The following is a 27156-nucleotide window of genomic DNA, read 5'->3' as shown; positions in this document are numbered from 1 at the left end:
TCCTACTGAAGTGCCACAATCTAATAACTCCCAACCTCCCAGAAAGCAAAGGGCGCTATTCGGCCTCCTAATTGGTCCATGGTTGAAGACGAGGCTTTATGTTATGCGCGGATGGCCATTAGCAATGATGCGGTCATCGGTTCAGATCAACAAAAGATAGCGTTATAGATCCGAATTTAAGAAAGTTTTGAGCAACGCGTTAGTGGTACTGGTACACCTAAAAGAAATCATATTGCCTGCTTCAATCGTTAGTCCTTCATGCAACAAATGATTACCAAATTTTCTGGATGCATGACCCAAATCAAAAGGAATTACTCCAATGGGCAAGACAATGAGTACAAGGTAAGTTATTTATTATATTAAATTTAATTGGTAGATATTTTAAAATTTTGTCTTTTAATAATTATTGATTTTTATTTTTTTAGATGATAGCAGCCAAAGAATTGTTTGCTCGTTAAAATAACACCAAATTTAAATTTGACAGTTGTTGGAACATTTTGAAGAGCAACAATAAGTGGCATTTACATTGTCAAAAATAATTGACATCCAAAAAAAAAAAAAAAAACAACCGAATAAGAGGAGTGGAATCCACATTAATGATAGTGAGCCTATTGGTCACTCAAACCTATCTACTCCATCAAGTAATGCAGCAACGACACCAAGTTCGATTGAAGGATCGGCGCATATAGGCGAAAATGATTCGACGGATGTTGAAGAATGTCAGCGACCAGAAGGATGAAAAGCAGCGAAGTAGAGGAGAAATAAGGACAAAAGATAATCTAAAAGTCAGAATGATTTCATTAGCAAATTCGATCATGAAACAACCCTTTATCAAAGGCAATCTAAAAGTCTTTAAGCCGCTCAAATAACACGAGAGACACACAAAGCAGATAAAGAAAAACACCAGACAACTTGAGCTTCAAAGCAAACTAAGAAAGATTGAAAACAAACAAAGAGATGTTAATCATGCAAAAAAATCCAGAATTGATGCCAACACAAGCTGAGAAAGCATGGTTAATTGAACGCCAAAATGAAATATTAGCATCTATAAGCGCACGTGGTAACTCAAGCTTTCCATAGGATTATCTCAAGCATTCCATATAATTGTTCTGTTTTTCCTAGTTTTTATATTTTTAATTCATGTCGTATTGTATTATTTTTTATTTTTATTGTATTGTTTAAATTTATGTCGTATCGTATTGTTTTTAATAATAAATATTGTATTGTTTAAATTTTTTGTATAATATAGCCGTTAGGAAAAAGTTAAAAAATAAAATTTATTAAAATTTTAAAAAATATTAAAATATTAATATTTTTGGAAAGTAAAATACACCATTAGAGTACATCCGATAACTAAATTTTGGAGACTCTAAAATGTTGAAGTGGCTATTGAAAAATGCTGATATGGCAAATTCGAATAGCCTAAATTCGGAGATCCCATTAGAGATAGAGTTGAGATTATTTAAAGAGAAAATAGCGTGTAATTAAGTTAGTAGACAATTTCTCAAATGACGTAAATTTAATTTTTTTGCTTATGTATATATTTTTCATATGTTATATTTGTCAATTATTACGGAAACCCTAACATAATACTGTAATTGATTGGTATTTACTTAGACAAAAATCACGTGCATGCTTTTCAGTTTGGAGTTTGGAATTTTCCCCAAGTCTTTTGGGACAGCTGGTCAGTTTCTGTTGTACTTTAATTTGTTCATTCTTGGACGGTGCTATATGTACCAAAGATGCTAAAGTTGTAGCAACTTTTGGTCTTCAATCATTTTGAATGATCATTTTTATATTATTACTAAAACAACAAAATAATTTATAAATACTTACCCAAAAAACCACACACAATAATTTTAAAATATACTATATATCAATTGTGATATTTGAGTCGAAACAATCAAAGTAAATAATAGCATATGGAATAATATTTTAAAAATTGAAAGAATTTTGAGAAGAGTATAGCTATGTGTATGAACACTCCAATAAGGGAATTTAGAGATTTTGATCATTTGATAAGAGAGAATAGTTGAAAGAAATTTGTGTAGCATATGAAAAGAGATAATTAAATCTGGAGTATGAAATGTTTTGAGAATTAAAGATTGAGAAAATACGATTTTGGTGATCAAAATGAAAAATAATTGAGAAAAAACTGAATAGTGATCAAACTTTAAAAAGAATTACAAATTAGTGACTATTTTAAATTTAATGTCCCCTTCTATCAGTACTCCACTATGTTCTTCCACCACCAAAAGTGGTGAATCACTTATGGAATACTTCTAGTGCCATGTTCCATTCGTACAATCCTTGTCCCTTGTCATCCACCACCACTTCTACTTCCACTTGCAAATGCCCAAAAAGTGTTCTATAAATGTTTTGAGAATTAAAGATTGAGAAAATACGATTTTGGTGATCAAAATGAAAAATAATTGAGAAAAAACTGAATAGTGATCAAACTTTAAAAAGAATTACAAATTAGTGACTACTTTAAATTTAATGTCCCCTTCTATCAGTACTCCACTATGTTCTTCCACCACCAAAAGTGGTGAATCACTTATGGAATACTTCTAGTGCCATGTTCCATTCGTACAATCCTTGTCCCTTGTCATCCACCACCACTTCTACTTCCACTTGCAAATGCCCAAAAAGTGTTCTATAAATGTTTTGAGAATTAAAGATTGAGAAAATACGATTTTGGTGATCAAAATGAAAAATAATTGAGAAAAAACTGAATAGTGATCAAACTTTAAAAAGAATTACAAATTAGTGACTATTTTAAATTTAATGTCCCCTTCTATCAGTACTCCACTATGTTCTTCCACCACCAAAAGTGGTGAATCACTTATGGAATACTTCTAGTGCCATGTTCCATTCGTACAATCCTTGTCCCTTGTCATCCACCACCACTTCTACTTCCACTTGCAAATGCCCAAAAAGTGTTCTATAAACAGTCCCAAACCACACTTCTCAATACTGAATACCCTTGTGCAATTCTAGCAATCACGACTCCAATTTTTTTATTTCACTTTCCAAACCTTAGTTTCACTTTCAGCCATTGTATTCTCAATCCTTGTTCTCGGTAGTAAATTTCTTCAGTCAAATCAACAATCTTTCCCATTTCCCTACTTGTGACACCTTATTTCTCATTCCCTATTCTCAACAGTCACTTTCATTTGGATATTTTTCCTCACATTTTACTCTATGCTTTATCTCTTCCTTTAGCCATTTGAATTTTAAAAGTACAGTGTAAGTTCTCAAATGGTTGGGTAAAAAATAAATAAATAAAAAGTATATAGGATGGTAGAGTTTTAAAATTCTCTGTTACCTATCTTGGTACAAGCCACTGCCAAATATTGTGTATTTGTAATCTAGTGCTATTTATTTATTTTAAATAAAAGGTCCAAGATATAAGTGCTATTATACAACCAGCAAATCCTACTATAAATCACTCCAACGGAGAATTTTATACAAGACTATAACACTTCTCTTGATTTGGGTGCTATGTTTGTTGTTGTTTGCTTTGTGAAAAAAATATACATATATATTTGGTTTGACATTTTTTATTTTTTTATTTTTTATACATCATATTCTTTTGTTATTAAATTTCAATATTACTTTTTATTTTCAAAATATATATATATATATAGCACCTTCAACCTTTATTTCATTTTTACATGGCAAGGAGGGGAGGGGAAGGATGAAGTGAGTCACTGGCCTACCCAGCTCACCCTGAAACCATTGCCCATTAAAATGCATAAATTGTTCCCAAAGAATAGAAGGCAAGATCACGCAAACATATTATAATAGCTTACATATGCACAGTCGTTTTGACAAAATAAAAATAAAAAAAGGAAGTGACTAAGGGGCTGTTTGGCATTTTCGTTGTTTTTGTTATTTTTATTTCAGACCCACTACAGTAGCCCAAATGAAGTCCAAAACATGTTTGGTTAGTTATGTTTTGTTTTGCACAGTTGGAAAACATTTCAATAAAAAAGTCCAAAACTTGAAACACCAAAATGGTGTTTTATCCTTGTTTCAGCACTGTTTGGGCAAATTTTCACCATAGCGGAGGAAACTGACGGCCCAATTTGTTTTAGGTATATAAACATTTTAGATCATTTTTAGACAAATTTTCTCTCTTCTCTCCCGATACTCTTTATGTGATTCAAGGGCGATTTACAAAAATTCCATCGGCACCGATCCAAGTTGGGCCCTCAATTTGCTAGATTTTATCAAATACAACACCTATCGAAGCGGATTTTCACCACCACTGATCCAAGCCTTCCCAATCACCTCTATCTCTATTCTCATTCTCTACTCTGAGTTTGCCTTTTCTCTGTCTCTGCAACTGCAAACTACAAAATCTACAAGAATCAAAAATTCAAAACCCATTTATTTCCGTTTATCGATCTGTCTGCAAGAATCAAAACCTATTATTACCTATAAATAATGCCTCCTTCTCTATTCTCGTTCTCAGACCTGAACTTGCCCTCTCTCTCTCTCTCTGCAACTGGGTCGAAAAGACTTGCAACGTCAACATAAAAAATGGCCATTTACAGCCAATTTTGAAAGCTCATAACACCCTCACGATGTTGTTTCCTTGACAAAGCAACTACGCATACGCTTTTCAAGATTTTTTTGTACGTAGGTTTCTGAATCTGGTGAGAGGAGGCGTTGTTTAGTTCAGGAAAATAAAAAATAAAAAATTCTCACTCACCGCTACTATTCCCAAAACCAGCAACACATCTCAACTCATGCACTCTCTCTCTCTTCTTATACAGAATAATCACCAGATTCAAACAGATCTTTATGTTCTCTGCATTTCTATTTCCCAACCAAACATGTAAATAGTTTATTGCAAATATATATATATATATATATATATATATATATATATATTGGTGTGACCAAATATGTTTTACATGTTTTTGTTTCCGACATTTCTACAGCAAATCATAATTCCCAAACGTGTTTCCGAATTTTTTCCAAAACACTCTATAACAAAAATATTGTTTCTGTTTTAGCCAAAAACAAAACGCATGTCAAATGGGCCCTAAGGCTCAAAGCCCAGATCTAGAGTGGGTTTGTCAATGGTAAATAAATGTTCTTCTCGAGTCTATTGGACTGGGCTTGAGGGGTTATTGACTGCCCTGACTAAAAGCCCATATCTATAGTGGGCTTTCAACCATAAACAAAGGTTCTTCACTTATTGGACTGGGCTGTAGGGGTTATTGTCTGTCTGACCCGATGACAATACCTTAGAGAGACTGGTGTGTTTATTTATTTATTTATTTATTTATTTTTTTTTTTTTTTTAATTTTTTTTGAGATAAAATCACAAAATCCCTTTTTACTATTGAATTGGTGCAAGAAATTGCACTAAAATTAAACACCTCAATTATAAAATGTTAACTCCATCCATGTGAAATAACAAAATTGTCTTTTTGATTTAATGATAAATTAAAATTTAATACTCCCTAATTATTATTGTGAAATTATAAAAGTACCCTGTGTCTTCTTCCCCAACATCCTCTCTCTCTCTCTCTCTAAAAAACTCTCACCAGGCCCATTTAGGACAACACTAGAAAGAGAGAACCTAAAGTTGTATATCTATGTGTTCACAACAACTCAATTTTGATCCCACCGGAGTCAATAACGAATTAACTGCATCACCTCAACATCACTTATAATGACCTCATTCAATTAAAAAGGAAAAAAATAAAAAACTGTTAAACCTCAAACAATATTTACAGTTCATCAAAACCCCAATATATCCACCACATGAGGACACTCGAATTCAGCAATATATATCAAACAAGAGCCTATAAATACCTTGGGGGAATTGGTTCCAAGCCCAAGATCGGAGTGACTACCATTAAAACTCCCCTGATTGGCGTAATATTCGTATGAGCAGAGAATGTCATCAGAGCCAAATTCGAACCCTTTGGAACCCGAATTGTTACGATTGAAAATTCCAGAAGCCATAGTAGGAGATAAAAAATGCGATTCATCGTTTGAGCAAGCGATCGTAATACGAGCGATTCGGTGCCGTGCTGCAGCTAGTTTGGTTGTTGGTGGCGGTAATGGGTCTTGATTTGGTTTGGGTATTGGTTGAATTCGTGTTGTAAGTGGTTGTTGGTGGTGTTGGGTTTGGTTTGGGTGTTGGGTGGTGGTGGAATACGTGGTTGTTGGTGGCTGTGATGGGTCTGATTTTGGTTTGGGTAGCGGTGAAATCCATCCTGTAACTGGTTGTTGGTGGTATTGGGTTTGGTTTGGGTGTTGGGTGGTGGTGGAATACGTGGTTGTTGGGGGCCGTGATGGGTTTGATTTTAGTTTGGGTAGTGGTGAAATCCGTACTGTAACTGGTTGTTGGTGGTATTGGATTTGGTTTGGGTGTTGGGTGGTGGTGGAATCGATGCTACCAAGTTATTGGTGGTGATGGGTCTGATTATTGGTGGTGATGAGTCTGATTTGAGAAGAGAGAGAGAGGGGGGGGGTGTGTAGGGGAGAAGATCACGGGTATTTTTGTAATTTTATAATAATAAATAGTATTAATTTTTAATTTAATATTAAATAGTAATGTCAATTTTATTATTTCATAATCAAATCGGCGGGTCGGTTAACAGTACAGAGCTGGATAACATTTTATAGTTTAAGTGGTGTTTTAATTTTAATGGGGTTTCTTGGACCAATTTAATAGAAGATGGGTAAAATGGGGATTTTACCCCAATTTTTTTTTTATCCAATGTTTATCACATGCCTTCTTCAGGATTTCCACTTCCCATACCGGAGGGTCCACGTGGGAATATTTCATCCTAACACGTGTCCCCTTGCTGCTTGTCTCCACTGAAGAACCCTCCCTGTCCACACACAAAAAAAACACACACGGCAACATGAATTCTGCAGCAGTTCGGGACACCTAGTAAGTTCTCTACGTTCTCTCACTAAATCCCTTTAATCTATTATCTCCAAGCATCGCTGTTGTTGTTGATGACGACAATGACGATGATAATGATCCCCCCAAACTTAGATTCCGAAAACCTGTCTGAAAACATGATTTTGGGGGTAGTTTCGTCACATTCATATTTTTTGCTCTATATTCTTATTCAAATTTCAGGTGACCTCTATGTGTTTGAATAAATGCCAATTTGCAATTTTTGGTATTAGGCCAACTCATTCTGACAACATTGAACAATAATTCATTGAAATGAGTTATATTGCAATTCTATTTTACTTTTAAAACATACCCATTTCTAGTTCGTTGTTAATGGGCGCATTTGATTGAAGATTGGAATTAGTGGCCATGATTTAACTTCACTTTCTTGGTTTTAGTTTCTTGAATTTACTTGTTATCCTTAATTTCTATTGCCCTGCTGGCTACTTGGATACATTTTCCCTGTTACCCACATCTGTGGGCTCACTCATTTTTTTTACTCAATTTTTTTTTTCAACCATAGTTAATTGATGCACTGCCCCATGCAGTTGAGATTGTTCCACATGAAGTGAATTTAAGATTTAAAATTTTCCGATTAAACGATGTTCTACTTTCAGAGATTAAAAAAAAAAAACACCACAATTGTATTGGGGGAGTTCTTCTTCATACCATTTAAAGGTATAATTATAGTGAGGGGTAAGACTATTCACAGTGGGCTGTGTTTCTGAAAGGATGGAGACTGCCTATCATCTTATATATGCATTTCAGACCCTGTTTTGACTCATATTGTCTTTAAACATTTATGCATGCTTAGTAATTAGTGTTCTTCAAATTTGTAATATGGACTTTGCATTACCCTCCTTAACAAAAGCCTCATATTAACTACATTCCTCCTCCCTTATTAAACACTAGATAAGTATATAATTTATATTTGACACAGATTGTTGGTTTATTTTATTAATGATTACACCTTGTGAAAAGTAATAATAAGGTTTTTTGGTTTCACTATTTGCACTAGTCAGTAAAGTGCAGTTTTGATTTTTCAGTGGCTTACTTATGAGTGATTACCCAATCTTCATATTCTGTGGGCTGTGTAATTTAGTGGCTTTGTGTCCTTGTCACAATTAAATTAGATTAGATGCTATTGCTGTGAAAAATGTTGTTCCTGATCTCTATATTTTTGTTTTGGCGGTAGGAAGTCTTTACCATGGATTGTCATAGGATAGGCACTGCAAGGTAAAGTTGTTTTTATTGTTTTTTTTTCTTTACTTTAGGGTGTAACTTTGTCAACTTATGCCAGTCTGTTTGTCTGTTCATTTATTTTTTTCTTTTTCATTGCAGATGTTTGACAACAAATTTGATTGTTTTCTCATATATATATACTATTAAGAAGTTTTTTGGTCAATGATATACTTTCGATAACTGTAGAGATAAAAGTTGTGTTGATTACCACTTGTTTCATCATAATATCCTACCATATCAGCATTTCCGACTTATGTATAATTTTTACCTGATATTGTTGTTTAATTTTCACTTTCAACTCTTCAAACTTTGTATTGTGCTCACTTCCGTTCCACTGCAACTTTGACAGCTGTTGTCTTGACAGCCATGGTTGGTTTCCAAGGCATTCAAAAAAGTTTAATTTGGAGAATATCCACAGACTTCCGTGTAATATGGCAGCGTGGAGTTCGAGGACGAGATGTCAAAGGTTAAGTTACCCAAATCAAGCTTCTGTTGGAAAGAATTCGGTGCGTTGTGTGTCTTGGAGAACATTTTCCTCATCTTCAAGTCTCGAGGAGGAATTATCATCGTCAGTAGAAGATTTCTCAAGTGATGATGAGTATACCGCTGAGGCTGTCTCTGAGGAGCTTCTAGAACGACCTTTGAAAAATGACGTGGTAAGCTCATTCGTCACTCGCCGTTAAATACCTTTATATATTATGCTGAAAAGAGAGTATGTTATTTCTTTCACCATGTAATTTCTTTTTTCTACTTTGTTAAAAACATTATTACATTGATGTTCAGATATCTTGATATCCGGTATACAAATAGTTTATAGCCTAGTATATGCATGTAATACATTCAAATATCCCAACATATATATTTAGAACTTTCCCTCATTAATGAAAACAAATTTCAAGAAAATGGCTGACCTGTTATTAAAGCCCTTATGGGGCTGGTATCACCATTTTAATCACCCATGTTACAAAATCATTCAATTTTCAATTGTTACAATGAACTATTCCATTAATAATATATCAGAACTAGTTATGGATCTGTAAGACTGTAGTTAAACATAAACATAGCAATTTAAATATGATCATTCATATGGTTCTGATATGCTGTGATCTTAAATCTTTGTTTATATAGTTCATTTGTGGGAATGAGGAGAGTAATTTTATTATCATTGAATCTATTTTTGCTTACTTTTTCTTATTTGAAATGTGTTTGGCTTGGGTGAAATGGAAGTGTTAAAACCTACTGGTCGGCTTTTCTCATATTTTTTTCTAGTCCTTAAAACTGGAATATCTAATCTTGCCATTTGTTGAAGTTAATAAGCCTGTTGCCTTTGATTTTTCTCTCCTTCTTCTCTTTTTACACTGCATCAGGCGCATTCCTCTTATGAAAGGTGCAGATACTTTTCTCTTACAGCATAGAGTAATGCATCTTGTGTAACGACCCACTCCACCACATGATATGATATTGTTCGCTTTGGGCCTAAGCCCTCACGGATTTGCTCTTGGGCTTTACCCCAAAAGGCCTCATACCAATTGGAGGTGACATACTTACATATAAGCACTTCACCTTTCCTCTACCTAGTCGATGTGGGACTGTGCATTCGTAACTCGTCAGTGTGGTAGCTTGACAGTGTCTCTCGCACCCGCCCATGGCACACCCACCCACAAGGTCATCACAATCCACCCCCCTTGGAGGCCTGACGTCCCCGTCAGCACTTCCGGCTGGGTCAGGCTCTGATACCATTTGTAACGACCCACTCCACCACATGGTATGATATTGTCTGCTTTAGGGCCTGAGCCCGCACGGATTTGCTCTTGGGCTTTACCCCAAAAGGCCTTATACCAATTGGAGGTGACACACTTACATATAAGCACTTCACCTTTCCTCTACCCGGGCAATGTGGTACTGTACACCCGTAACTCGCCAGTGTGGTAGCCTGACAGTGTCTCTCGCACCTGCCCACGACACACCCACAAGGTCATCACAATCCACCCCCCTTGGAGGCCTGATGTTCCCGTCGGCACACTTCCGGCTGGGTCAGACTATGAAACCATTTGTAACGACCCACTCCACCACATTGTATGATATTGTCCGCTTTGGGCCTGAGCTCGCATGAATTTGCTCTTGGGTTTTACCCCAAAAGGCCTCATACCAATTGGAGGTGACACACTTACATATAAGCACTTCACCTTTCCTCTACCCAGGCGATATGGGACTGTGCACCTGTAGCTCGCCAGTGTGGTAACTTGACAGTGTCTCTCGCACCCGCCCATGGCACACTCGCCCACAAGGTTATCACAATCCACCCCCCTTGGAGGCCCGACGTCCCCGTCGGCACACTTCCGGCTGGGTCAGGCTTTGATACCATTTGTAACGACCCACTCCCCACATGGTATAATATTGTCCGCTTTGGGCCTGAGGCCGCACGGATTTGCTCTTGAGCTTTACCCCAAAAGACCTTATACCAATTGGAGGTGACACACTTACATATAAGCACTTCACCTTTCCTTTACCCAGGCGATGTAGGACTGTGCACCCGTAGCTTGTCAGTGTGGTAGCCTGATAGTGTCTCTCGCACCCGCCCACGGCACATCCACCCACAAGGTCATCACATTTTGCTATGTAGCATTATTGTTTGTTCCGTAAGGAATTGTTCTTTAGATGAAATGAATCCAAGAAATAATATTGTATGTGATTTCAGTTTTTTTCTTCAAAGTCCTTTGCTGGCATTTGCATTTTCTTTATTATATGTTACATGCCATTATATTTTTTATTAACTCGATTGTTCAGAGTCTTCAGTGAAGTCATGTTATCCTTATGGCTTTAGTGCATTATAATACCTAATTCAACTTTAGCTTCATCAAAAATATTTCTTGATTTTATGCTTTTGGAACAAGATATGTGATCTGGACAGGCAGATGGTTAATATTTAATTCTTCAGACATAATATTTTGTAATTCCTTAACAGTTGAAGGCACTGCTTGCTGACTCTGAAAGAGCGAAGCTTATCAAGAAACTGAGTGAAGCCAATCAACAGAACCGATTCCTCAAGAGACAGGTTTTTACAAATGCATTCTTAAACTCTTAACTCTTTTATAAATGATTCCTGAACTAAATCTTTATGCAGCTTCTTAGCTGTAATTATATATTTTCTTTCCATATGGTTGCTAGCTTTGCTATTATTTTTGCTACCCTTTTGATATCTATCTGACTTACATAGTACCGGATGGGTTTCTCTATCTTGTTGGAATCTTAAATGGATATGTCCTATGTGGCATAGCATTTCGACACCTCAGCAATCACATAAATTTCATTATTACTACCAGGAAAAACCTTCTTCATTTTTTTTTTTTTTGTGTGTGGAGAAATTGATGGAATATGAACCCTTGAGTGATGGTATGGTCTTGGACAGTAAACTCTTCAAGCCATATATTTCACTATCCTTATCAGATGATGCTACATATATTTTCATTGCTTACCAAGTTTCACTAATTAATTCCTAAATAGTGTATCCATGTAGTTCTGGTCCTTTTTTCGATATGATTAGCTAAAGGAGAAAGGCTTCCACCTATCTCATATATATATATATTATATTTATATCATTGTCCAAAGAATTATTATTATTATTATTTTTTTTAATTCTTCATCAAGAAAAATCTGCTTCCTTCGATCAAACTTGTTCCTGATCTGAGCAATCTCCTTCTTCAGAGTCATCAGGCTTCCTCACAGAGGTAGTTGACCTAACTGGATACCAGCCTTTGATTTTTGTTTTGCACAAACACTTGTTATCTTCAGTATAAACACTTCGAGTATAAGGAAAGGTTGATCAGAAAGTTTGCTCAGCGCACCAACATCAGGCTTCTCTTTACTTGAGTTTCCTTATTCATGGGTTCACTTCCATTTGGTTACGTTTAAATCCAAAACTGGACCTTATTTTAAATATCGGTTCCTGTCTCTATTGGATCCGATTTTGGTTTAATGACTAATTGAACCAAAATTTGAGTCAATAAACACTCTGACAAGATTTATGTTTTTCTTTTTAACTTCTTTAGGAAATATTTAACTCAGAGTGAGTGGATTGTTGAAAATTGTATAATTTTTTTAGTTGTGTTGATGCTTAATTGTGTGCTTACTTTGTGACTTGTCATGATTGTCAGGATCTGAATTTTACATAGGATTGAGATCGTAAAATTGGATTGAGGATCGTGTGTTTCTACAAAACTAGTAGAAAAATTAGTCAAACTATCTTTCCCCGTAAAAATATCTTCAAAATATAAGTAATCATGTGTTCTATGATGTAATATGAGTCTATGACAAGCATTTATTCTTGTAATATATATATTTACATATATATGACAAACAATTAATTTTATATATTTTGTATATGCATATTTTTTTCTGGGAAGGATATAATATATACATTTCCATGCCTCAATAGGGGAGACCTATAATTATATAATATCATTTAATGAACAAAAAAAAATTCGTAACCCATGTATACAAAAATATATCTAATTTTGCAAACATATACATATAAATGGACAAAGGATTTTTTGTTAAAAAATGTAGAATGAGGAGAAGAAGGATACGGGTTATATTCTAGTTTTCTGATTTTTTTCTTTAAATGTGGATTTCAAAAATTAAAAGCCTAAATGAATCCAAATTGAGATTTTTTTTCACACGGTAATGATTTGTATTGAGGATTTTGGCTCGTCCATGTATTGATATGTTTGTGTTGTGTCATTTGGTATCCTCTATTTATGTCCGTCTTTTATAGTTTAAAACAATGAGCTATGTTATCATATGGCTTTATTTGTGCACCATGCATGTGGTGTACCCTATTTAATTGAAAAGTATGTCATTACCTGAATGACTCCATGAAAAGTAATCTCGAATGGAACTTTTTAAGATTTGCACCGGAAAAAAAGGATAACGCGGTGCAATATTTGCCTGTTCGTGTCCTTAAAGAAGCAATTTAATTTATTAAAAATTAAATCCTCAGCACATTAGATAGCAGATTTGCGGATTTCTGTTCGGAATAACCTCTTCTGACTGTCAAACTTTATTTATTTGTTATCCCCAGTTGAATGTGAAGGAGGATGCATTGGTTAATTTCAAGAGTGAACTTGCTGTCATCGAACTAGAGGTTCAGGTATATAACTACTATCTTCCTTGTCTTTCTGTTTTCCAGTAATCAAGACAAGGAGAAAAAATTATCCCGAGCATTTCCTTCGACTAGGGGAGCCTTTTGCTGCAAAGTGTCCAATTTAATATGCTATACCTTTTTAAGTATTATTCTCTAAAGTATAGCAAAGTTTAAATTCCTTGTGACTACCGATGTGGTTGAACCATACAAAGAGATAAGCATATATGGTTCCCAGTTTGGATTTGTCAGATTTATCAATTAGTTCTTTGAAACCCAACAAAGAATATAATTTAGGTTTTGCTAGGATGGACCACAAGACCACAATTGTGATACTGCATGAGTGTTAAAATCAAAACTGCAATTGCAGTACCATGGTTTTAGATCATGGTATCGGGTTACATAACAGTCACGATTGTGAATATCGAGCAAGACTTTACATGAATCACTTATCACTGCTGTAAACCGCTGAAAAGTCAATAATGTGCATGTTCTGATATCAGTTTGTCATATTTTGATATTTTAAATTTTAATTTGTCAATGTTTTAACACTTAGAAAGATGTTTTACTTATTGTATTGAACTTTATATAGGTTCTAATTAAAATAGGAACAAATTACCATCTGTTGTGAAAAACAATGCACTAACCAACACACGTAATGACTAAAAATTCAATTAGAAGTAATGCATTAACCAACACAAGTAATGACTAAAATTTCAATTAGAAGTAATAATTCATAAAATGAAATATTCAAGTATTTTGTCTTAGCCTTCTGGCTGTTATCTTGTACTATATTTCTGTATCAATAAAATAAACTCATTCAGGGGAAAAAAAAAAGAAATATTCAAGTATTTTATACCTTATTGATTCAGGACTTTAGTCAATTCACCACCAAAAAGAGTGGTGTGGTTCTTGATGATCATATTCATCTTACCAATCAAAAATCCTTATATATATATATATATATATATATATTCAAAAAAGATCATGCCATACTGAGTGAATAACCTCAATATATATATAGGGGTAAATTACCCTGATCTCTCCTATGGTTTGCTTAAATTATCTTCCAATTAAACTGGTTAAAATAGTTTGGTCAACCTCCCTTGAGGTTTGATTGACTTTACCCAACCACCCTTTGCCGTTAGTTGACCGTTAACCAGTTATTTTTTAATGAAATACCAATAATACCCTTATGTTTTTTTTAGGAAAAAAAAAAAAAAAAAAAAAAAAAAAAATCTTGTTATAAATCAATATGAATGTTATCCATCAGCTCGTGAAAGCCCATGAAAGGAAGAAGTGGACATACAAGAATGCTTCATTTGGGTGAAGATATGCTCATAATACTCATTTGGGCAGTGTTATAATTTTTGCTCAGAAATTCACCTAATCAAGATGAAGTCTTACAGACCTCTTCCATTTCATGGTGGTGATTGTAGTGGTGGTGGTTAATTGGCAGTCTCAATCGAATCAGTTGTGCTCTCGCTGCCTCCATAGCTACAAGCGTCATTACTCTCTCTCTCACTCCCACACCCAAATAAAAACAGCACCCAACCACTACCCTGCTACATACTTCTTCCAATGGCAGTTGTGGCTCCGGTCCTTGTTTCTGTCCACCACTTGAATCTCCAATATGGCCCACCCCACATATATCTCCCAAACAGACTCATCAATTGGGTTTCCAAATCCCTCAACTGGGTTTCCAAATTCCTCAATTGGGGGTTACTGAGCATTGAATTGAACCCAAAAGGTTACTACTGATGATAGGTTTTCTTTCTTTTTCTTCTTCCCGTGATGGCTTCAGTGGTTTTTGTTGGGGTTCTCTTTATGATTTTGGACACCATGGCTTCTTATTGAGAGGGAGAGAAGGGCCCGATTGGGGTTGTTGGGTTGCAATTGTTGGTGGGTTTAGGAGAGGGGTCGTGGTGGTGTAGTGGACGGTGAGAATCAGTGGCGTTGAGGTGGAGAGAGGAGACCGCCGTAGAAAGATTGTGGTTAGAGTTCTTTTGTCTATTAATGGTGGATGTTTTTCCCGATAGGCAAGCAATGTTTGATGACGAATTGGACTGGTGGTGGAGAGTGACGAAGGGGTGAGATATATATATATATATATATAGAGAGAGAGAGAGAGAGGGAGAGTGGCTGTGGTGGACTTGGGACAGAAATGGTCGCAGTAGTTTAGTAGTTTTGAATTTTGATGCTTACATCAGCATGTATCGTATACTATACCATGATAAATAATTTTAATTATTTTATGTATCAGTGCATTTTAGGGAGTTGGGCAAAGGGAATAATATTTCAGACCTTTTTAGCCATCGCCGTAATGTCCACTAAATTTTACACATCCATTACACCACAACTGTCACCACTACAGTGGCGGGTGGTGACAAATCCTAAGCTTAGTGGGAATGGGAGAGCATCGAGGTTCTCTCTCTAAAATATTATTATTTATGTTAAAATGCTGAATATCATAAGAATATAATTGTGAACACTCTTGAGTTAATAATAGAAACTCAGAAACATAACAATTGAAAATGCCTACTAGTCCACAAGATTATTGTTTTTTTGGCCTCATTGAAGGTCTTAGGCGCCCTTTGGCCCTTTTGTTTCTTTGGGTTCCGCTGCCCTTTTGAGCGTTTTTTAATATAATTTTACTTATCAAAAAAAAAAAAAAGATGTGGTAGATAGATAATGCAACACTATCTTAAACATCTCTGAGTTACTAAGTTGGTAGCAACAGGGAAAAAAAAGACTTGAATAATTATTTAACTGTATTCATTATTCAATATCATTTAAACAAATCGGAGAGAAGTAGAAACATGGATAATAGTCATCAAAAATTTTCTTTATCAAAATTAGTGTGTAAACATCCAAAGGCTTTTTCAGGATATCATATTGCTCAGGCAACTTTGGCTGGGGAGATTAGTGATATTAGCAAAGTCCTTTTTCTAATACATTTTTGCATTATGTTTGAGAGATTTATTTGTTTGTGTGCTAATTAACAATCTGCACACAAGTTGGTATGCCTTGTCCAAAGGGGAGGGGTGGGGGGAGTATCTAGTTAAAAAAAAAAAAAAAAAAAGAAGATTTATCATATCTATATGTTTGTTAAGCATGTGGGTCAATTACTAAAATGGTGCCATGGTCAAGCTCCGCACGATCTGATTTTCATAGAGAATACTTGATGCCTTGCCTTAAGTTTTGGATCCCATTATTACACTTTGACTGTAAAGGTGAAATGTGGATTTCATTCACTAAACTCATCAATTATCTTCCACGGGTTCCGCATGTCTCAAGATTTATAGTCAGCTTTGCCTATTTGGATTAGTGGAGGCTTAGAACAATGCATTATGATCCTGAAAGCTTTATGATAAATTATAAACCATGGTTATTATATGAACTATACGTAAGAATGAATAGAATCTAACCTTGTTACCTTAACAGAAAAAAATATCACCTCAACTTCTTACCTCTACTCCCTCCATCCCAAATTGTACGTCTCCTTTGAAAAAGTCTCAAATTTAAAAAAAAGATAGTTTTTGTAGTGCATCACATATTTTGTTGCCTTTCCTAATTTATCCTAGTAGAAAGTGGGAAAAAACAGTACAAATTTGAAGAAAAGACTTCCATTTATTGTAGTTGCTGGGAAGTGTTATTACGGGAAATTACAAAAATAATATTTTGAATTTTATACTAGTAGACACATATTTTAGGACAGAAAAGATTGGAAAGCAAGACAGTCATTTAATACTCTTATCCATTTTCATGGACAGTCTTTGGTCACATTGGCGGAGGAAATTGCTAAATATGGAATTCCAGAAGGTTCAAGAAGGATTAATGGGAAATACATCCAGTCTCACCTTCTTTCACGGTTGGAAGGTGTGATTAATTTGTCATGCTTTTCTTCTTAGCAAATATTCTTTGTCATAATCAAGCCTGCCTAATTAGTGATGGCGCTTCCATTTGGATATGACTATATGAGGTTGCTGGCCCTCTATATAGGCTAAGAATAATAGTCAAGGTAAATTGCAGGGTATTGAAAGTTATGTAGCATTTGATTTTCCTACTCCCTGGTGGATCCACTGGACTTGAATGCATGCCTTCAGAATTTTTGATGCAGCATTTTAGGCCCCAAGGACCTGGTTTGATGAGTTCGTGGTTGAAGTGGACCTTTTTAGGTTCCTTTCCAGGCCAAATCTTTAATTTTTGATGTGACACAACTTTATAGAATGTTGAAGGATAATTTTATTTTTGTGAAAGTTCTGCATGCACTCCTTGCAAGAAATCTTCTTATGCTTATTATCTTCATTTTTTTTGCTTCTATAAAGCTGTACATAAAAAAATGAAGGAACATATAAAGGATGTAGATGCTGCACAATCGAAGGAGGTGCCCATATTCTGGTATGGTATGGATGAGGTGAGCTAGCAAGTAATCACCTTCTTCATCTACTTCAGTTCTTTTTCACTCATTACATGACTGGTTCCTTTTTTATGAGTATCTCTTGTCAATTTTTATTCACTGGGGTGTGATTACTGCCATAAAACGTAGAGCTATTAAATAGAAGTGTTGATGTCAGACAGTTCATCTCTAAAGAAATAAGTAAATGGCTTCTTTCTTCCACTATTTTTTCTTGAAATTCAGTTATGTGGTTCCATCAGCCTCTTTTCAAGCTGATTTGATCTGAAGCCAAACAAATTCATTTGCAAGTAAACATAATTAACCAATCCGTAGATCAATATAGTCATATCAATTTAGTGACTTTCTGTTTACCTTGAACATCAACCATGTATAAAGAAGCGTGACTCTTTTTTATCTTTTTTTCTTTTTCTTTTCTTTTTTTTTTTAATTGTAATACCTATGATGTCTTGTTAAAATTCATTTAAATGCATTTCTTATGTTATATGCGTGGCAGTGTATATAAATTAGGGTTGGCAATCGCAGTGTTCTCAAGTTTCAAAGTATAATTTGGGCACCACATGGACTGAATGATTTCCACTGATTTTACATAGCCTTCAAAATACATTTTTTTCTTTTAAATGGCCTTGATGTGAGTCATTTCATCAAATATATGTGATCACTATAATTTTTAAAGGAACAATTACAATTCAATTATTTTGTTATCACTCTCTGATGATGAATCCTTTTGGTTGTGGATGTCTCCACTTTTCATAATGATCTCACAGTAGAATTCCATTCTGAATTGATGTCCCTAGTATCATATATGAATATCTTTGACAATCCTGGTTGTCTTTCACTGAAGCCTACTTTATTAATTTTTGAGGAAGTATATTTTGTTTTTTACATTTTGGTATCAGAGCGTGCAAGTAATGGGCAGCTTTGATGGCTGGAGTCAAGGAGAGCACTTATCACCAGAGTATACTGGTTCTTACACAAAGTTCTCTACAACATTAATGCTTAGACCTGGACGGTAACAATCTCTTGGGCCTCTAAACTTGTCATTTTATTTAAACCATTATTTATGCTGTGATTTTTACAAATTATTATTTTATGTGTTGAAGGTATGAAATCAAGTTCTTGGTCGATGGAGAGTGGAAGCTATCACCAGAATTTCCTACTGTGGGCGAAGGATTAATGCTAAACAACTTGTTGATTGTAGAATAGCTTCAGAATCACTGGTCAGGTCATGTCTATTGTGTAGAGCAATTGATGTTGAGCCTCAGTATAAATTAATTATTTATTTCTGTTTTTTGGGTTAAGTGCCTCAGTATGAATTTCTATCTAAAACACATATTTCTTTGATCTTGTTTTGTTGTATGATATATAAGCATTAGAAGGTTTTGCAAAACAGATTACAGTAAATTGAAAGTATAGAATACTGGTTTGCATTGCATGTTAAGATTCTGAAAATAATTTCCACTTGAATATCTAGAGTTGAGTTAGCTTTAAGGTTTGAATTCTGATAAATTATTCCAAAAGGTTAGAGAACTTGTTTCTAATATTTTGTCTTTTCAGGAGATCATTTCAATATCCCTACAAGATTCAGCTTAGACTACCAGATAAATAGAAGTTGGTTTGTTCTAGTATAAATGTTCCCTCTTTGAATGAACATTGAAAATTTTGAGATTCCCATGACTTACAGTTTTGAAACTAAGCTTTAAGTTTTTTGTGGACTTCAGAATCAATTCATTTTCTTTTTTCTTTTTTTAAATTAGGATGGTTTATCATGGCCTATAAAGCCATAAATTCTCCATACTTCTACTGTTGTTGCAATATTTGCAATCACCAATTGCAGTAAGGTTGCAAATGAATTGAGCCGAGTCAAGTTTCAGTCTATTCAGGCTCGGCTCGTTCATTTGTGGGTTAGCTCAGGATCGTCACGAGTTTGAAAGGTTGAGCTTGGGCATGGCTCATCATTAGTTGGAAAAGCTCGGGCTCGGCTTGTCTTGGCTCGTTTAATGAAAAAAGCCAACCTTGACACCATATTCATGTCCGGGCTCGGTTTGATCTCGTATTAAAAATCGATTTGGCTTGTTAATGAACGAGCCTACACCTCTGTTCATGGACTTTACAAGCTTAATCAAGCCTTTGTTCATGAGAACTTATACGAGTCTTCACAAGCCTATGTTCATGAGCCTACATTCATGAATCTATACAGGCATACACAAGCCTTTGTTTATGAGCCTATGTTCATAAACATTTACAAGTCTACATGGGCTTAGTGTTCATGAAACCTGTACGAGTTGAGCTAACAACATCCGGAATCGGCTTAACAATTGATTTTGTTTTTAATATTATTTGTGGCCATAAATTTAGTGCAAAGTACGAATTATTGCATTTGTATGGCTAACAATGCCTTAAATTTAATTAGTGACTATTACTCATATCAGACCGCCATTGTATATTCAACAAGATTGATTAAGAAAACACTAAAAACATGGTTTATTGATTTCTTGATCATGTTTCATAGTGTTGTGTATTCAGTTCGTTTTGATCGTTTTTCTTAGTGTAGAAAAAAGTGCATGACCGTGATGGCTGGTCTCCATTACGTAACTTCTGTTATTGCCCGCGGCCGCAACCATGTCAGTGGCTGCAGCCGCTTTTTAGAACGTTTTATGGAAGTACAGAATGGGTAAAACTATGATGAAAGTCTATTTTTTAAATATTTTCAGCCTTGTGCTTCATTTTAAGCCACAATTTCATAAAATAGCACAATATTAGGCAGGAAAAATGTGAAACATATCAAGGGGAGATGTTTTACGTACCTTCTGATGAAAATGCATAACAAGTAGCTGAGAAATCCTGATCATTGGTAGCCTGATTTTCCTTCTCTTGTTCTATTCTCTTCTTTTTACCTTCATATACCTGTTTGTGTGTACACTGTTCCTTCTTTTTTTTCCTTTGGTTTCCGTTTTCTTTGCAATGCGCATTTGACCATCTTTAATCTCTGCTGGTTTGAATTCCTAGCCTCTTGGTTTGAGGTCATTTGGGAAGCTTTTCAGGTACACACCAGCTCAGCTTAATGTCACGGGCCTAGAGATTCGGCGCAGCGGCACGGCCCGTGCAGCACCAAGGCGTTGCTTCAGCTCGCGCAAGCGCCCTGGTCAGCCATCACGACCTGCCCTCCCAAGGATGCATGCTGACTGGTTTCGGCCTGCCATAGCCTCGTCAGGGGAACGGCTCCAGCTCCCGACCAGTTTGTGCAGGGATGGCCAACTCCCTTCTTCATAGTCAAGTCCACGACCAGCGACAAGCACCTCGAACTGAACCGAGTCGACCTGCCTGAACTCTGAAGAGGTACCATCCTGTGGTCCTGCACGCCCCTTCCCTGGAACCATTCCCAGTCAATGAATGTTCTTAGCCAACCAGCATGCGTATCTTTTATGCTCATGGCGTCGTTAGGAATCGGATCGTGACATTCTCCCCCACCCAAATCCTGCGACGCCCTCGTCGCAGTGCGGCGCTGACTCCGCTGCGTCCAACATTCCAAAGTCTCTCTCTTCCAAGTGGTATGCTCGCCTGCCCACCATCGCTTCCTTGTACAACCCCTGGCTGCACTCGCCCAATGATAGGGTTTCGGGCTAAAGGGACGCCCACTTCTTCGGGACGCAACCCCACGTTATGCCGCCTCCGCGACACCCCGAGCAAACAAGCGCTCTCCGGCTGACTTGATACCCGCCCTTCACAACGGTTTGCACGCCTCTTGAACTTGTAAGAACTTTGGTGCGCGCGGCCCTCCGGCCATCCGATGCGCGCGGCCCTCCGGCTTAAAGGACGCATCTTCATGGGGAGATGGAGGCTCTCCTCCAACAGCATTGATTGCCCACCGACGCTTTAGTGCACCGTCTTCATTCTCAAGACCCCCGGATCGACAAGAGGGCACACCTCTGTGCTTTTCCCCAAGTCCTGCTCTGATACCATTTGTCACGGGCCTAGAGATTCGGCGCAGCGGCACGGCCCGTGCGGCATCAAGGCGTTGCTTCAGCTCGCGCAAGCGCCCTGGTCAGCCACCACGACCTGCCCTCCCAATGATGCATGCTGACTGGTTTCGGCCTGCCATGGCCTCGTCAGGGGAACGGCTCCAGCTCCCGACCAGTTTGTGCAGGGATGGCCAACTCCCTTCTTCATAGTCAAGTCCACGACCAGCGACAAGCACCTCGAACTGAACCGAGTCGACCTGCCTGAACTCTGAAGAGGTACCATCCTGTGGTCCTGCACGCCCCTTCCCTGGAACCATTCCCAGTCAATGAATGTTCTTAGCCAACCAGCATGCGTATCTTCTATGCTCATGGCGTCGTTAGGAATCGGATCGTGACATTAAGCTCATTAATGGGTGTTGTGTTTGCCAGTGGAGTTTTTTGTTGCCTTGGCAAGTCAAATGAAACACTTATCAAGTCAAAGTTATGGTTTTTGAACTCATAACTTTGTCCATTCATAACTGATTCTATTTATTAATTAATGCATAATATACTAACTATTTATAGTATATAAGCTATAAACTTCTTATCCTGAAAACAATATATTTATTTATGCATAGTATATGCAGATAAAAAGTAGAAATTAACGTTATTAATGCATAATATTATGAACCATATTTGATCTTCATTTCATATTCTCATTTCTTTATTTACACAAGCATCCCTCTGTCATATTAGGTGCTTATAAAGACAAAGTGATGTATATCTAGCCTATGAACGTTTCCTCTTTTGTGAATATTAGCATATTTTACCATTATTTAATACAATATAAGAACAAAGTACTGAATGTGTTTTGATAAATATATTTAGTAATTTTTCCTGTAGATTTAATCTCTAGCAAACATGAATATGTCATTGGGTTCACAATGTGCACTTGCAATTCAGAATTAGTGTAGTCACTAGCAAATATTGCCCTTTTAGGTTAAAGAAATGATAAAACGAGGAATGAGGCCTCTAATTCTGCCCATGCTGTCTTGGTAGCTTCCCAGAATTAAGTCATCTTTGTAATTTATTATCATACGGTGCCACAACCTAATGTACCTGCACCTAGATGTAATCAGAATCGAATTTCTTTTATTCTTCAGTGTAGTTTGAATTATTTCAGTTTGACTTCCTTTCAACCTTTATCACCCTATTGATTCTGGGAAGGCATTGTGAAAACTGCACCCACTTTTGCGTTTTATTGTGTGCTCATTTAGACTTGGTTTATCTCCCTGTATATTAATCCTCGACACGGCCAAACTCTATCCAACCTGGATATTGATTTGGCTGATGGTTATTACCTTCCTAGAAAAATTACATTTGTAGAATCATAATACAGACTTCTTTTCAAATTTTCGCTTTTACTTTGGGATGAAAATACCTTTTTTTTTTTTTTTTTTTTTTTTTTGTTGGTATTCATCCTCTCTTGGTAATGCTTGTTCTTTTGTCATAATTTTTGTTTTATCTTTGAATATGGATATTATTGATGATAGATTGAACATCAAAGTGAAGTAGTTTATGGAAATGGTAGGATGTCTTTCTATTCTCCAATTGAATTCGTGGCTAACTTGAGTTGAATCACTACTATTGTTACATGATTTTGAATATTTACCCTTTATGGGAAGATTTCCCCCATGCTCCTTGCCCTAAGCTGTGAAAGGAGCTATAGATATTTTGAGGCCGCTAAAAAGTTCTTCATGTTCAGATCAGGTAAGTAAAGAATGGCAACTATAAATATGAATCCCTAGAGAAAATTTAGGGCTTGTTTGGTTCAGTTTTCTAATTGAAAATAATAATAATAATAATAATAAATTTTTCAGGAACTTGATTGGTTGCAATTTTTCGAAAACTGTTTTTTGATAACTCAGTTAAAAAAAGATCTATTTTCATAAAACTATCTGTTGTAGTTCTGAAAACAGTTTTTTGTTTTTTTTGAGTTTGAGAACTGAACCAAAGAGATACTTAATCATGCCTTCCCCTTCCCCTTCCCCTTCCCCTCACCCCATGTTGAATGAGGGTGTCTTAAATTCTTCTCTGGTTAAGAAAGTTGATCAATACCGAAATAAGATTAGGAAAATATGGGAGGGAACAAACATATGGTGCGTCTTGATCCTTTTGCCATGCTATTTGGGCAGATGCTCTAGTGCAGACTAATAATATGATATATGGAATCCTGTGTTACTAAAACGGTTGATGTTTAATTAATGACAAGGTAATAATTTTTGCTTCTCCCGGGTGCCAGAGAAACAAAATATTGATAGAGAGGAGTTCTGGCAAAGCAGTTTCAGAATATGTTATGTTGGTGAAAAATAGATGCCTCTTTGAAAATTGTTTTTTTCAACAGTGGCCAAGGGTGATACTGAATTGAAGGAAATTATTGAGCATCTGTCGTGGAAGAAAAGAACTTCAAATTTTCATCATTATAAATTTAATGTTGCATCGCATAAAGCGGCTTAATGTCTCCATCTGGTAAGTAAACATACTTGTCCAAGGTATTTGACAGTGGCTTTATAAGTTAATAGTTGCTGTTTGTTTGGTTGCTGATTGTTTGGCTAATTTCCGTTCATATTCAGTTTTGACAATGTTCTCTCTTTTGTTACATGCATATATATATACTTATACTATATATATATATGTATACACACACACATATAGTATATAGATTAGAGAGAGGGAGATACTCTATCAAGGCTTTTTTTGTAGCCTGTTGAGAGGTAGAAAGTTGAAGGTCTTTCTATTGTTCTTAAAAGGTCCATTTTTAAGCAGCATGTCCTACATATTTTTTTTTTTTCGGAAGGTAAGTATGTCGTACATATTATTTGCAAATGAATCTTATTCAAAAGATTGATTTAACATTTTACCTAAAACTTGATCACAGCATGTTGTTTTGCTTGTGTTTGCTTTGTGTGTTCTATATGAACTTTTCTATCTTTGAATAACAAACATTCCATGTTCCTTGAAGCAAGACGGCCCAGCAAAGCACTAGTAATTTGTTTTCAATTCATTTTTCATTCTGGGACACACCTGATAGCTAATTTTGAATAATTTCTTTAATTACATATATGTGTGTGTAATGTCAATAATATATGTGTGTGTGTGTGTGTGTGTGTGTAATGTCTATATATATATATATTGATACAAGGAATTTGTAGTTGGGCAGTCAATTTCGAGGCTTTTTTCGTAATTAAAGAGACGTGGGCGGTGAATGGTGATGTAACTATCAATTATTGGTGGCTTGGTTTTGGTTATTAGCCACTTTTTTACTCCTAATTCTATTTTATTTGAAAGGAAAGATTAGACGAACTTATTAACCTTTTTGACATTTTCACTATTCAACAGTAAATTTTATAATCTCTTTTACATCCACGACCAATTGAGCCGTATGAACTTTTTCCTGTTTAATTTAAATCTCTCTCCAATAGATCTCAACCTGTGACCTGCACGAGAAATGGCCAGCACGTCCTTGATAGGGCTAGTGTAAACCTGCTATATATGATTGAATAACATTGTGCACAATAAAATGAATCAAAAATACAAAGCAAATATATCATCTTCATACACACTTGAATTGACATTAAATTCAACACCTTCAATGGTTTGTTGTCATCACAATGAACTCCACTGAGCTTCATAGAAAAATATACCTGGAGAGCTTAAACAAAGAGAGAATGTTTTGGGTATGTGCTTCATTGAGAATGTTTTGTTTTCTTTTTCGTTTTTGTTTCGTACTTTTTAATACGACATTTTACTGTTCCATCAAATAATTACCTCTCATTAGTCCGTCTCCTAATATTTGTCTCTCTGAACTGTTTGGATTTCCATTACCTTTTAATTTAACAATGTTAATTGGAACATCAAAGCTATTGTGGCATGATGGTTTGATATTAGTGTCGTATTTGGAAGCAAAAACTAGATGCGAGTGTTATCAACTCGTGTTGGAAGAATTTGGTGTCTTAATATTAGAATTGAAGAAAGATTAGTTTAGACTAGCAAATGTAAAATATCTTGATTTATCAAAACTTTTTTAGAAATATTCTTGGAGATCAACACACACCCTAAAAGAATAGGATCAAGCAGATATATTTAATGGCTCACATTTGGTTCGATGTTGAAATTCAATTTAGGTTGAGGGTGTGTTCGGTTGTTTGGAATTGGAATTAGTGAAATTTGAAAAAAAAAAATAACTAAGAAAATTGAATTAATTTTTTAAAAAATTTCACAAATTTCAATTTCAAAACTTTAATTCCATACAGATGAACACACATTGAAGTAATTTAATTTATATTATCACACGGTTAATTAACTTAATATGATCCAATATAATATACACATGTTATCTAATGCTATAATATATAATACTTCAAAATTACTATAATGTTTTTTTCATCAAAATGCTATAATATATTTAACAACCCAATTTTTTTACTTTTTGTTTGACTTCTTTTTCATAATTAATGGGTTAAATTATTGGACATTTTTTTAACGTATTAGGATTGAATAGACCCTCATCCATTGAGAATCCAAAATCGAGGGTGGGATTCATACTATTAATGAAAGCACAAAAATAAACAAATACAAAGTCTTAGAAGGCATGGAGTACATTTTTTTATTTTTATTCAATGACAATTATTTTGATTTAAAAAATAAAAAAACATCAATAATTATACAAAGTCTTGGGAATGTGATTGGCCACCTGTTTCACTATCTTTATCATGCCACAATTAAGACTGGATGTTTACTGCAACTCTTTTTCAGATGACGCACTCTACCCACGAACAAGACTCACAAGCATTATTAGGCATAAAATAAATAAGCATGGATAAACACGCACAGGCACACGCAATTATTACAATTTAGTTAGCATTTCTCTGCACAAGTTAAAAATTAATTTTTTATTATAATCATTCTTGGTTCGGTCATATGAATTCTCTCTTTTAAGTTTTATTTATTTTTTTATTACAAGTCATTTATTCTATTATAATTAATCTTCAAAATTCATTTTTAATAACCTCATTAAGTAAAAATTAATTGTGTTCATCATTTTTGTTCTTCTTTGAAAGGAAAATGAAAAGTACTTGGATGGGGCAGCAGATTATGCTTTTATTGTATTGGCAATTTGGTATATACCATATATATATATATATATATATATATATATATAGATATATATCGAAATGTTTTAAGACTCCCTTCCTTTGGGCCTAAGTAATTTTATGCTACCATTTTTGTGAGATGCTTGCTTTGGTTTGCTTTGTTGCGAGGGAAATACTTAATGTTGGTGCATCTTTTAAAGAGCATTTAAATATTCTGTATTGAAATCCCAACTTTGTTTCTATCTTGTTTTGTTCATACAGCTTTCTCCTACTAATTGAGCAACAGGGGATTAATCACTGGAGGAGTCTTAGGTAGTGTTTGGGAAG

The 27156-nt window shown here is 35.4% G+C and overlaps 1 protein-coding gene across 3 annotated transcripts; it reads left to right on the top strand.

Moving 5' to 3' along the window:
* The first annotated feature begins 6794 nt into the window (after positions 1 to 6794).
* On the top strand, positions 6795 to 19170 carry LOC132285193 (protein PTST, chloroplastic). 3 transcript variants are annotated; one of them, XM_059787362.1, is made up of 9 exons: positions 6795 to 6924; positions 8132 to 8172; positions 8528 to 8834; positions 11144 to 11233; positions 13259 to 13327; positions 17092 to 17197; positions 17647 to 17735; positions 18635 to 18747; positions 18839 to 19170. In XM_059787362.1, exons 2-9 carry the CDS (start codon positions 8144 to 8146, stop codon positions 18939 to 18941), a joined length of 906 nt encoding a protein of 301 aa, XP_059643345.1. In that variant the 5' UTR covers positions 6795 to 6924; positions 8132 to 8143; the 3' UTR covers positions 18942 to 19170. The 3 variants fall into 3 exon arrangements, with proteins under 3 accessions (XP_059643345.1, XP_059643346.1, XP_059643344.1); XM_059787361.1 differs by lacking the exon at positions 6795 to 6924 and adding an exon at positions 6960 to 7067; XM_059787363.1 differs by lacking the exon at positions 8132 to 8172 and having other exon boundaries at positions 6835 to 6924.
* The last annotated feature ends 7986 nt before the right edge of the window (positions 19171 to 27156 follow it).

This window comes from Cornus florida, unplaced genomic scaffold (genome assembly GCF_030987335.1).
Source record: "Cornus florida cultivar Cherokee Brave unplaced genomic scaffold, ASM3098733v1 CherokeeBrave_3.0.0_Hap2_Chr11, whole genome shotgun sequence".
Classification (NCBI taxonomy): Eukaryota; Viridiplantae; Streptophyta; class Magnoliopsida; order Cornales; family Cornaceae; genus Cornus; species Cornus florida.
The sequence above is the reverse complement of the archived record's forward strand: the minus strand, read 5'-3'. Positions and strand labels throughout refer to the sequence as shown.

What these genes read in the sequence shown, in the direction of transcription:
- LOC132285193 (XM_059787361.1), top strand. Translation starts at nt 6,993, where the DNA reads ATGACGACAATGACGATGATAATGATCCCCCCAAACTTAGATTCCGAA. An exon ending in ACCGATTCCTCAAGAGACAG is followed by an intron (nt 11,234 to 13,258) that starts GTTTTTACAAAT and finishes TGTTATCCCCAG; the next exon opens with TTGAATGTGAAGGAGGATGC. An exon ending in TCTGGTATGGTATGGATGAG is followed by an intron (nt 17,736 to 18,634) that starts GTGAGCTAGCAA and finishes TTTTGGTATCAG; the next exon opens with AGCGTGCAAGTAATGGGCAG.